This window comes from Manacus candei, unplaced genomic scaffold (genome assembly GCF_025592945.1).
Source record: "Manacus candei isolate 608988 ecotype Guabito, Panama unplaced genomic scaffold, ASM2559294v1 h1tg000049l, whole genome shotgun sequence".
NCBI lineage: Eukaryota > Metazoa > Chordata > Aves > Passeriformes > Pipridae > Manacus > Manacus candei.
Window position 1 is genome coordinate 27,410,671 of NW_026138097.1, and position 13,138 is coordinate 27,423,808.

Consider the following 13,138-nt stretch of genomic DNA (forward strand, 5'->3'; position numbering starts at 1 on the left):
AAAAAAATTCCTTTGTAGAAGAAAAGGTTTGGAAGAGACCCAGTAGCTGCAAAAAAAAGGGGTGACAGCTAAATAGCTAACTAGTGATGGAAAGCCCAAGCTTAGTAATTTAAGAAAACAAACCCAAGACCCATTTTCTCTAGCAGGTAATTAGTAGTAGCCTCGACAAGGTAAAAAGAGGCATCTTTCTGAAGCAAGGCAATACCACAGCAGGGTTCTCTCAAGATTCCCATTATGGAGTTGTGATGAGGGGCCCCCTTTAAGCTCAGGGAAGGACTGGGACTCTAACATGTTAAAGCTTGTGTGCTGAGCTGCATGTTGCATTTCTGACTGTGTGAGTAAAAGTAACATGCACTACCCTGATTTGATCTGCTACTGGGAACACCTTTAGACTTTGTCCCTATTGCTTAAGTTGCAATTACTAACACATTTCCTTACCAGGCACATGGGAGTTTTCTAATATGTTTCGTCACTTATACACTGTAACATGTTACAGCACTGTACTCTAGTCATATGACTTCTCCAGTGAGATGGCTACATTTGAGATACTCCTGGACCAGATAATTTTTCTATAAAAAGCAGAGAGATTATGGGTAATTATTTCCTGCTGTCCTCTCTGTGTCTTTATTACTCTATTAAACAAACAGACAGTGTTTGGTATATGAGTAAGAAATGTAGTGTAACAGAAAATATGCTAGAAAGGAAATGATTACTAATCACTGGTTTTTGCCCAATACAGCTAAAATGACCTATTTACTCAGCTCATCAGCTGAGCAAACTACTGACTTCAAGATGTGTGAAACCATCCTTGTTTTTTGGTTCCAAACACAATTTTGTTTTGGTAATCAATTCAAGGAGCAAATATGACCTGGGCTGAAAGAGAAGCACACAAGAACTAGAGTCATCCCACGAAGACATGAATGGGAGGCAGACAGACAAGCCTAAAACATTGTGTAACAGTTTATTAAATAATGATTTTAATATATGGAACTCAAGAAACCATCAGCTAGGTTAACATTTGCCCAGGACATTCCAGTACATGTTAGGAATTAAAATGTAAAACTACTCTTAAAATAAAACTGTACTATTGCTTTGGGCAGCAGGAAGATAAAAAGCTAGCCCGAGCTCTCAAGTGACCAATCAGACGGAAATTAATTACAGACTTAAAGGACATGATTCATTATCTGCTGGAGTTAAAAAGTATCAACTACCTTATGAACACATCCCCCAGATGGATATGCCTCTCTTATACTCCATTAAAATACTTGGGTGTCTCAGTATTTCCAGGACTGAACATAATTTTTGGACAAATAATCACTATGTGTGCTTTATAGTTAGCACTTGGAGACACACATTCGGTGTTCAAACATTTTGATTCAGGAAGCTTTAATTTTGGGGTGACTTGTTTTTGCCAGGAACAAGAGGAGGTACTCCTCGAATATCAGCTCATCTGAAATTTTCAAATGGCAAGTTAAAATCATATCTTTACAAGTGGTTTTGGGGATTCCCTTTTACTTTTCTCTGACTCAAGAACAGTGCTAAACATTTCTTTCCCTTAAATAAAAGAATCCCTTTAAACTGAAACAAAATAAGAACACTTTGCCAAGAAAATATTTAAAAATATAGACCTATAAAAAATATTCTTCCATAATTTCAAGTGAAATTACGGCATGGCAAGGAAGAATGGCAAGGAAGAATGACCTCACTCCCAGTAAAAACTAGTCCTAACAGGAAGAAATTACTTACTGGCAATACAGTTATCTGAAACCAAACATATTCTCAGGAAGACAGAATTTAATATTGAATTAATGCTTCAAAATATATCCAGCCTTGACTTCAAAAGTCACAAGACTTGCTTCAAAGAAAAAGACCTGCTATGCAGATCTGAAACTTACACTTAAGTGTGCACACAGGTTAAGTCTAATTTGGGAGGTAATTCAGCTCAGCACAAGCAAACAAATAAAACAAGGCAGCTGCCGTAAGGCCCCTGCAACTACAAGAGTTTCTGCTTCAGTCCAAGTTTAGTCTGGGTGGCTGGAGCTTGAATGTTCCCCATCGTGGATATGGTTAGAAGCTGTCCAATGGACCAACCACTGGTGCATCTGGAGATGATTAGCTCTCCCTTAGGATGATGAAGATTTGGTGCTGTTAGTCCAAAGACAGGCTTAGGCAATCACAAACCACTCCTGCTTCCTTCTTCTCAGTTTATTGTCCTCTCCTGCTTTGCCCTGCTCCGCTCCAGGACATCATGCCTGTGGCATTTTAAGTGACCAATGGGATGAATAAAGGTCTACTCTCTTATAAGCACTTGAGTTTGCTCTTGTGTGCTCACAACAATGGCTGTACCAGCTCAAGGACTGCTAGGTGAAACAAACTCCAGCTGTAGGAGGGAAAAAGCCTCCAACACCAACTGAGGCTGACTTTGCCAAGTCACCTCAGGACTCAGGGGCTTTTCCACTCCAGCCCCACTCCACAGCCTGTCATCTGCCTCCCAGGGATTTTCAGAGCTCACCTCCTACTGACTCTCCAAATGTGTGGAATGGTGCTTGGTCACAGGAACATTCTAGTACAGGAGTCTTTGGGAGAGGGAGGCTTTGCAGCACTCTTCTGCTGGCCACTGCTCCCCTGAAGATCAGATACTTGTATACAGGTACCTGATTCCTCACAGAGTTCCCACCTTTCCAAAATATTTGCCAACTGACCTCAAAGGGGGCAAGGGAAGGTAACAACACAAACCTAAATGCCCCAGAGGAACTCAATCACAATGAAACCTTGAAACCCCCCTGCAAGTTTGAAAATGCTGAGAAACTTCTGCAAGGCATTCAGAAGGGAGCTTGCTTTCTTCCCCCACCTTTATGACTGGGTGTAAGGGCTGAGTAAGGTTTGTCAAAGGCCCTAATTCTCAAGGCAGCCAGTGCCCCTGCCAGCGAGGAAGCGAGGACCCTTCTGCAAGCTCCCCTGGCCCACAAGTGCATTCTCTTGCCCAGAGACCTTGGAAGATGAAGATGTTGCACCGGCAAACGTTCACCATTCATTTATTTATTTATTTCAGGTGTTTGACCAGAAGAAGAGCTATGGGTCAGACATCCTCGTTAACGCCACGTTCAGGAAACCCACCTTTCCTGCAGCCCCACGAGTGCCTCTGCCCCAAGGCCCGAAGCCCACGGCCAGGAAACGCCTTCCCCTGCCTCCGGCTGCGAAGGGCGCGCAGATGGGGTGGGACCCCATGGCGCCCAGCGGGACCCAGCGGGGCAAAGGATGCGGGGCAAAGGATGCGGGACAGGTGCCGTGCCTGGCCCGGCGCTGGGGCGCAGCGCGGCCGCTCTGGCGTCCGGAGGAGCCGCTCGGTGCCGCTCTTTCCCCCGCCGGCCCGTCTGCCGAGCGTGTGTCAAACCCACGTGCTCCGGCAGCCCGCGCACACGGGGAGCGGTCCCCGCGGCCGAGCCCCACCGCACCGCCGGCCCCGCTCCTCCGCCGGCCCCGCACCGCACCGCACCGCGCCGGCCCGCACGGCCACCTCCGGCGGCGGCCGCACCGCACCGCGGCCTGCGCCGTCCCCGCGGCGGCGGCGGCGGGGAGGAGAAGGAGGAGGAGAAGTAGGAGGAGGGCGGTGTTTTCCTGCGCGGCGCCGCGGCCGTCGCCCCGCCGCCGGCGAGCGTCAGGCGAGGGGGGGGCCCGGCCCGGCCCTTCCCCTGGCCCCCGCGCCCCGAGGATGGCAGCGCTGCCCGCACGAGTGGCTGGCGGCGGTGTCCCTCCTCTTTTTTTTTCCGGCAGCGGCGGCGGCGGCGGCGGCAGCGGCGGCGGATCATTGTTGTGTGGGAGGAGGGTGGCGGGGATGGACTTGATCTCTCGGGTCTCCTGCTGAGGCGGCAGCACAGCGCGCCCCGCCGCCCAGCCAGCGCCGCGCCGGGCAGGGAGGGACCGGCCCGGCCCCCCGCCCGCTCCCTGGCTCTTTATTTTTAGGGGGCTCTGCTGCTCCTTTCCCTCGCCCTTATCTCTCCCCCCCCCCTTCTCCCCGCCCGCACACACGCACAGGGACACGCTTGCACCCTCCTCCGGTGCCCTTTCATCCTTCCCCCCCGCCGTCCTCCCGCGCCGGCTCCTGCCGCGGCAGATGCGCCGCGGGTCACCGCGCAGCTGGGACTATGGTGAAATTTCCAGCGCTCACTAACTACTGGCCCCTGATCCGGTTCCTGGTCCCTCTCGGCATCACCAACATCGCCATCGACTTCGGGGAGCAGGTAAGGCAGCGCCTCCCCCGGGAGCGACCCTCTCCCGCCCGCAGCGCCGGTCCGGCGGGGCTCGGCGCCTCCGCCGGGAAGGGAAGGGGAGCCGAACCGGGCAGAGCCGAGCCGTGCCCCGTCGTCCTGCCCCGGCTCATCGCGGCGGGCGGGGACTGCGGCCCCATCGCCGGTCGGCGGCGGCCCGAGAGCATGGGCTGCCCCGCACCCCCGCGAGATGCACGGGAAGGACGGCGGGATTTGGGGATTTTTTTTTTCCCCTCGTATTTCAGGATTATATAATCTCAAATTACATAATGCATTCGCCGGGGGGCTGGTTTTGGTTTATGCCCCCGCTGACACAGCCGCTCAGGTGTAGCAGCCCCTAGCGCAGTGCAGCCCGGTGGCGGCGGCGGCTGGAGCGGGGCGTGGGGAGGGCGGCCCGGCTGCCGCCGCCCGCTGCCGAAGGGCGCCGCGGACCCCCCTCGCCCCGCCGCGCTGCTGCTGCCGCAGCGGTTCGGCCCTCGGCGCCGGCAGCCCCTGCCGTAGCATCGCGGGAGGAGGGCGGCATCCCGCAGGGAGCCGCTCCGCGCCCCCTCGGTGAGGGGGAGACTTCCCGGCGAGTCTCCGAGCAGGTGAAGCTCCGGCTGCACCCCTGCCTCCGCCGGTGTTCGGTGCGCCTCAGCCGTGCTGCAGTTCCGTAGCGGTGTTGGTGACCTGAGGCTGTCCCCTGTTATAGGCACCGAGAAGATACCCCTGGTACCCGAACCTATCTCCCTGACGTGCAGCCTTCCCGCTTCGTCCTCCCAGTCCCCGCTTGCAGCGTTTGCACTGAAAACATGTTCAATGCTTGACGTACCCAGTCCTCCTCTGCCCGAGCTTTCCCCGCAGGGTGCTCGTTTGCCACTGCGCTGTGGTGTGGGAAATCTCTGCACTCATGTTTCGGTATTTATGACAGTCCAGGCCCCGGTCTTGTGTTAGGCTGCACTATATAGGGCATATCACTAATTACATTTTTAGTAGGATGGTATACACTACCACTTACTCATAAGTGTTGAGCTGGGCAGCCACACTAGATATTGCATCTCAAATAGATTTATCCTTGTCCTAAGTCACTCGGTTTTACTAAGAAGCTCTTGTTTTCTAAGAAGAATAGGCACTTGCTCCCGTGCTCCTTGAGCAAAGATATCAGAAAATTAGTGGGTACTTTCAGGCATTTGTAAAGAGGAAGTGAAAAGAAAAATATTACAGTGGGGAAAAAAATAACTAACATTAATCATATGTTTGTCATGACTGTGTCAGTTGCATTTTGATTCCTAGTCTCTTAAATAAACTGTGATACTAAAAAATACAATTCCATCCTTGTCTGACAACGACATGCTTTCCTACTGAGTCAGTCTTCTATAAATCATACTCAGTGGGGAAAAACGGAAATGTAAAGATAGAAGTGACAAGAGACAAGGTGATTTAAATGCTAATAACTATGCCACGTTAATAACATACAGCAGAAGTTAAATTGAAAGCATTTCACTCAGCAAACTGAGTATGACAGGTGCATAGCTACAGTTTGCTTCATACAAGGTCAGCGTGATTCAAGATCCATGTCAGTCTATAAAAAACATCCCCTTGGCTTCAGTGTGCTCTGGACCAGGATTTAAAAAATCTTACAAGTGAGGGGCTTTCTGTCTGCTTAGGTAGTGGTGACATGGGAGGCATGTTAACTTGTGGATGATACGTGTGAACACTTATTTAAGCAACTTTGACAGCATTAGGAACAAGAATATCTTAGAAAATGTGTTTTATTTCATAGCCAAGTAATAGAATTGGCCTTCCAGCAGAGTTGGAGTTATCCCTTGTCTCAGATGGCAACCTGGGGAGGTGATTAATTGAAAAGGGAGAAATCTAGGCTGCTAGACATCTAGTTCCTTTCAGGAGCAGAAACTGGAAAGATAATTTTTGTACCAGCATTACTTACATGGAAATCAGGAAACCTAAGCAGGGACAAAGTTACTCCAGGTCTGAAGGGTTCCTCTTACAGACAAAAGCATAGTGATTTTATTTTCTGGTATATAAGACATGAAGTTGTTTTTTACACTTGTAGGACATTACTGTTGGACTTGTGAGGTTGAAAATACATTGACTTGCTGAGCCAGTCCTCTTTCTGCTTTACAAATTTGTAATAATTTTAATGCCAGGTCTGAATGGAAGCAACATAGAAGAACGTGTGTGCCAATAGATAGCTCTGAAAAGGCTACTGTACCTCCTCCTGTGAATGTGTGCTGCAGATAACAGATTTCTAAGAATGATAAGGGAAGAAAAGTTTGCATGAAGTAATATTACCTGCTCTGAACAATACTGTGAAGGAGACAGAAGAACTATAGGTCAGAAGTAAGAGATCACTGTAAAAAATTAGGGAGAGAATAGACCTTGCCTGACCAGGGAAGAGGTGTGTAAGAAATGCTGTAAGTCATAAACCCTTTTGATGTGTGGTATTCATACATTGCTTCCTCAAGTGGGGATGATATTTGGAAGCAAAGTGTTCAAAGCAGAGCCTTTTTAACAAACTATTATACTTAGATACCTGAGTTTGAAAAGTGAGAAACAAACATAATCTCACCTTTTTTTTTTTTTTTAAATTACCTTTAGAGGCTTTTCTGGATGTTGGTAGTTGTAGTCAATAGCAAATAACACTAGGAAATTACCAGACCCTTGGTATGCAGCTGTCTCTATAGACTTCTTGCTACCTTAAGAGAAATTTACAGTAAGGCTAAAGAATATTTGCAGAATATAGGTTGAGGCTGTCATCATTGCCCCGTATAAGATGTTTGCAACGGCAAGTGTGTTTAGTTTATAGGAAGTAAAAATGCTGGCAGAATGCTTAAGAACTAATAAACTCGGCTCCTGCAACGACTTCCAGAACCGCTGTAGCCAGTGAAGAGCCTCCTGTTGACCTCTGGACTCTAATCCAATAATGCCTTAGGACAAGGCTATATTACTGCAATCCAGTGAGGTGACCTCATTTGTTCTTCTCATAAAATCTCTTAGACAAATACCTGTTTTTTGCCCCTACTAAAAAAGGTCATCCTGATGCATGAGCAGGTAAATTACCAGCATATTAGAGAGATAAACCATTTCTAACTTATTTTCATTATTTCCTTCTGCAGCCCATTTCCAGTTTATTTACAGTGCTACATGGCTTTTATGAAATGAACTGCTACATGGCTTTTATGAAATGAACTACTACATAGCTCTCTTCTTAGAGAAAGGCCTTCAGGAAAATAGTCTTGAGTATTTTGGCTAAATGTTCTTTCTCCACACAAATATGTGTCTCCACACAAATATGTCTTGAACTTAACGCCATCAGAAGAGAGATGCTCACTTTTATTCTGCTGTTGAAAGCATTCAACTCTCAGTATGTTACCCTGAGATTCACAATAATTACAGTTGTATTTAGAGCTCAGTTGTTGGAAAGCAGGGTTTGCATTAAAAATTCTGGCTCCCTTGAAAAATGTTGTTGGATGCACTTGCTTGGAAATAAATAAATAAATGGATCCAATGTGATGAGGCACAACACAACCTCAAACAACTCACCCAGCAAATAATAGCACCGCTACCCTGTGGGCTCCAAAATCCGTCACCACCCACACAGTTTCAGAGCTGCTCACATATATAGTGGTGGCCTGACTTGTAATGTCTGTGTGCATTTGCATCAGCATTATTATAGAGGGGGAAAGCTGAGGTGTGCATTAGTTCACTAACGTTCCTGGAAGCACAGAATCAACCTTAGGCAGCATTTAATACAATTAGCAAGTGTGGCTGGTAACTGGTAACATCAGAGGATGCTCATGGGGTGGCAAAGGCCAGGCAGAGAGCAATATTTTGATCTCAAGGCCTGTCTGCAGTAGTCCCTTAATTATCAGTGGGAAACACTAGGGTTTTGGTTTTTTTTGGGAGTCTTTTAACTTTCTAGCTAGCCCCTGGATCATTAGTTGCAGTTGCTGTCACTAGGTGTTGGTTGGGCAGTTTAACTTGCCAACATAACTGTTACGTATGCAGACATAACCTTGCTCAGCGGTTTGCACGTCCTTGGAAACTAAAACCGAGTAAGGAGAGCCTTGCTGCTGCTTTCTCCTGGGGTCATTCGGGTGCTTTGGTTCTGCAGAGAAGTTGCCATATGTTGTGCGTGGTGTAGTGATTGGTATCAAACAGGCGAGCCGTAAAGGAAATGCTAAACGTTTTGGATTCCAAATTGTTTTGCAGTAATTGCTTTGAAACAAACTGTTATTTTCTTGTATTTGATTGGGTTTTTTTGGTTAGTTTTTTTTTTTTTTTACTTAAAAAAAGAAAGTGTTGCCAGAAAAAGAGAACAAGTCATGAATAATGTATCAAAAAGAATTAGTGAGCTTATTGTCTGCCCATGCCATTTGCAAACTTAGTAGGGGGTTAAACATTTTGATTAATGCCTTATGAAGCTTGTTTTGGGGGTAAGTATTATTGTCTGGACGTTCAAAACAAGTAAGGGAGAGTTCACATTCCCAGCTGTTCATCAGGGATTTGGGCCAAGTTGTGTAACCTTTCCGTGGCACAGTTTCCCTGCCTTTGAAGTGTGCCTAGACACCTACCTGTATGTAGATGTAATGAAAATTCATGTGTCAGAAGAGCTCTAAGATGAAAGGTGCTGTACGAGTGCAAAGTACTCCTGTTATTGATGTTGTGAGAGGTCAGGGACTTGTTTAAATTGTGTAGGACTTTAGTACCATATAAATAAGAAAGCTAATGAAGTCTTGTAATTTGTGTAGAACATGACTGTATGTTATTACCACAACCACATTACTAATAGGGTATGCTGATGAAAATGCCCTGTTTGTTTTAAATAAATGTGAACTATGCAGCCTTTTAAATTAAATTTAGATGAAATTGTGGTGAAGAAGCAAACATAAACAGAGTATATTATCAACAGAATTTTTTTTGTTTTATTTTCCTGCAGAATTCACAAGACAAATAGTCAGGGAAATAGCTAGAAATGATCACTGAAATACATCTAACTTTCCAGTTTAGAATTAGCAAATCCAAGTGAGACCTTCTATGAAGGATTGAAAAAGAAACCACACACACCCAAAGTAGTAATTTTCAGAATTTATACCTTAGTGCTGGCTCCAGAGACTTTCTTCTAAGCAAAGCAGCTTTATGTCCTTTTGCACACCGGCCTGAATCCTACAGCCTTAGTTCCTAAATGGTCATATACCAAGCACTGTGGATTTTCACACCAGTGCTAAGTGGGCTCTAGACCACTCAGACAGTTCTTGAAACTACACAAGAGATTAATTAGGCTTCTACGTCTATGTTAGTTGCAGTGAGTGTTAGATACCAGGCATTGCATTCACCCCTCATGCAGAGCGTTTGCTGGTGTTTCACAGCAAGCAATGCATGCTGAGATCTGGGAAAGAAGTCGGAGATCTCATAAAACATTTGCAGATAAAAGCCAAATTTCTGCAAAGTGCTAGTGTTCTTAAAGGTGTCAAAGACTCCCGTCAGCTAAACCAACATATATTTGTATTTTATAGCACTTAAGGTACAAAATAAACAGCTTATGAGGAGCAGTGGAGCTATCACCACTGGAGATTTCAGATGATACTAGAAATTGTGAGAATGAACCTGCTAATGAGGTGTCCATTCCCTGCAGTGCTCCATGTTGCCATAGTGTAAAATAAATAATCTAAAGGTAGGACTTGTGTTATGCCTTGTTTGTCAGTATCTTCCCTTTTTTCATCGTATTCTCTCCTTCCTTCCCAAAACCTTCCAGTTTCCTGCCTCCCACTTCCCATGGCTGTGTCACCTCTGCTCTAGGGACTTCTCCAACTAGCATAAATTTCTTTATGGAGAAATTTCTTTATGAAGAAATTTAATTAATCTCAAAACTGTAAGTTCAGATGATATTTGCCCACCAGTTTGCTGGAAAATGAAACTTTGAGTTCTGTGGAGTGGAAGCGATTCTCCCTGCCAGAAGACTAACCAATGCAGTGGGAGACAAGGAGCACTTACAGTTTTGCTGAGCAGTCCCAATTCCCAGTCTCTAGGCTGGAGGGCCCTCTCTGGAGATACTACAGTCATAATATCACTGAATTTTCACTGAAAAAGGTTCAGGGGGTAAGCAAATACTTCTGATGCTTATTTCAGAGGTAGGGAGATTTGTTTCTCCTCCCTTTGCCAGTGAAAATCTAGAACAATAAGACAGCATCAGGAAGGAGAGATGAAAATACCCCAAGGCTTATTTTAAAACACGGCTTCAAAACTGAAATTTTGAAATGTGTTTGAACCGCTATATTCTGCATCATAGAGAGAAATCCTGAGATACAGCTTTTGGTTTTGAGGTGAACTATTTTGGGGGTTTTCTTGTTCAGTTCTTTTGGTTGCCTGTTCCCAAAACCGAGAAAGCTGATTTCTCTTCACATTTGTTTTGGTCTGAACTGATTTATTTGTAGTCTTTGCTCATTTTGCTGCTGTCTGAAGAACTTGGTTGTATACAAAGTCTTATATGACATGACCAATCTTATGACTGAAGATAAGTGTCTTTTTATATGCAAAGGAGGTATATGCTCAAGGATACAGCTTCAGAAGCGCAGATTCTATCTGTTCCTATCTTGATCCTAGACAAGACATTTATCTCTCTTTGTGTGAATTTTGTCAGTTCTAAAATTGTGATTTGTTTCACAAGGCAGCTACAAAGTTTACTTCTTCATGTTTGTAAAACATGGATGTAAGTTGCTGTATAAATAGAAAATTTAAATATATCTGCCAGCTCATGCAGAAAACTCTGTGCATAAAACTGAGCAATTCCAAACAGATTTTGCGTTGCAGATACTTTCAGAAATCTGTGATGTTTTTATACATTACTGCTGAGCTCAATTCCAGTTTAAATGGCATATCGGAACATGTGTTTCTTAAAAAAGATTACGGAAAATTTGTAAGTGCCTTAGATTTTAACAAGCTAATCTAATCAGCTGTTGATACCTTATCCTTTTTGTACTTGGGAACCTGTGGATTTTGGGGTGAGGGAAACAGGAGTGTTACTATGCAATTAGATCATCAGATTACACTTCTTTCTGCCTGCTTGATTTTCTACTGACACGATGTTGCTGTAGCTACAGTTTTAGGCACCACCACTACCTTTTCAGATAACCATTTGCTGGGGAATCAAAAAAAGAACTGCTGTAAGAATAAGAGACCTAAATGACTCATGAACTTTAGTGTCTGAAGCAGCAAAGCTCTGCAGTTCTCCCATCTTCTGTCTCCTCTGTGGTATCACCTCTTTCAGATTGTCCATGGAACTTCACTACCTTGCTTTAGGGTTTTCCTATATATGTTTTCCTTGATGCAATGCAGAATAAAAGAGCCTGCATGAAACATTAACTAAGAATGACTCCAGGTGTAAATATGCATTTGTTTCCAAAGAGGCATGAAGTACAGCACTGTTATTTGCAAAGCCACAGTTGATTTCCATGGCCCTTTCAAGAGCATTCTAGAAAAGGACAAAGGAAAAATACTGGAGAGTAAAGAGCAGTTTATTGAAAAATAAGTGCCACAAGGGCATGAAAATCAAGTGCCAATTTAATTATTGTCCCTAAGATGATGCAAAAAATTCAGTGTTCTCAATTTGGCAGGAGTGTTACAGTTGCAGAAAGGGTGGTAACTGTTGCCCAGCATGCCCAGTTTGCTTTACTTATGTAGTGGTTCTGCAAGAGTTCAGCTTTTAGCGTGGGAAGTGAATAAACTGCAAGACACTACTTATTTTGAAGTGTTTGCTTCATAAAGCATTTTTAATTGCTAAGGCAATTTTTTCCAACCTTTCTCAATTTTCAGAGGCCCGAAAACCTTAAGTGGAGGTGCAGAGGAAATTCACATCCATAGAAGCCTGAGACCATATTTGTTTTTATTTTTATTTTTTAGTAACCTGTTTCCAACTCCTTGTAAACGTTCCCTTAAGTACAGGGTTCTGTGGGACTGAAAGCTCAATGCACCAAAGCATGTGCTAGTATGTTTGCCAACAAATACATTTGAAAGGCTTTTGGCTGGGAGATGGTCTGTCTTCTGGCCTTCTTACCTGTGTTTTGTACCTAAATTAGTGAATTAAGTCAGATGCAGGCTGTACGTGAGCTTTCATGACTGGCATGGTTTTCACCTCTGCTGGCTGAAGAATGCACTGGTGCCTGCCAGCTGGGACTGATTGTTTTCCTTCATCAAGTCAGATGTGCAGCATAAGGGATGGAACCACATGGCACCCACTGTTCTTCCCCTGTTTTTCTAATCGTGACGTTTGATATAATGCCCCTGAAAATATAGGCTTTATGTCTAGACTTCATTTGGCTCATTTTCTTGTTCACTTCTTGCTCACCCATTCTTCAATCCGCTGCATATCAGTGGCCAGTATCTTATTTTTGTAACCTCTGTGTTAGTGTATCATAGCTGCTGTTCTGTAGCCATGGGCAGCTAAGGTGAGGTAGCTCTGATCTACCTCTGGCAGCTTCCCTCTTCATGGCAAAGGCTTTCCTTACCACAGCATACTAATGTGCTCCAAGAACTTGACAGCCTTTGATCTCAAATATGCTGTCCTACAGATGAAAGACTGATTCTTGCACAAGTCCATCATTGCCATTTCCTCTGTCAGCATCTTACCAATTAAAAAGCCTCTAGCCCATTTGAAAAGAAAACAAATTGTTAGCAACATCACAGGGTGGGAAGACACTTACATTTTTGGTACTGGTGAGAGGGGAAAAAATGTCAGTTATGTAAGAGGAAAGTCTATAGAAATGAAGCATTTATAGCTCAGACGGAAAAGGGAATTTGATAACCATCTGCAGTTGTATGAACTGTGGTGTGGTCATAAAGGAGAGGAAACGGGGAAATGAGGTTAGCTAGGT

At 44.8% G+C, this 13,138-nt stretch overlaps 1 protein-coding gene across 1 annotated transcript in view; it reads left to right on the plus strand.

The window, feature by feature from the left end:
* Nucleotides 1–3,670: 3,670 nt before the first annotated feature.
* ANKH (ANKH inorganic pyrophosphate transport regulator) overlaps nucleotides 3,671–13,138 on the plus strand; it is a 105,395-nt gene continuing 95,927 nt past the window's right edge. The window contains exon 1 of the mRNA XM_051799327.1: nucleotides 3,671–4,241. Within this exon, the coding sequence (XP_051655287.1) occupies nucleotides 4,146–4,241 (96 nt within the window). The 5' untranslated portion in view covers nucleotides 3,671–4,145. The remainder of the gene's footprint in view (nucleotides 4,242–13,138) is intronic.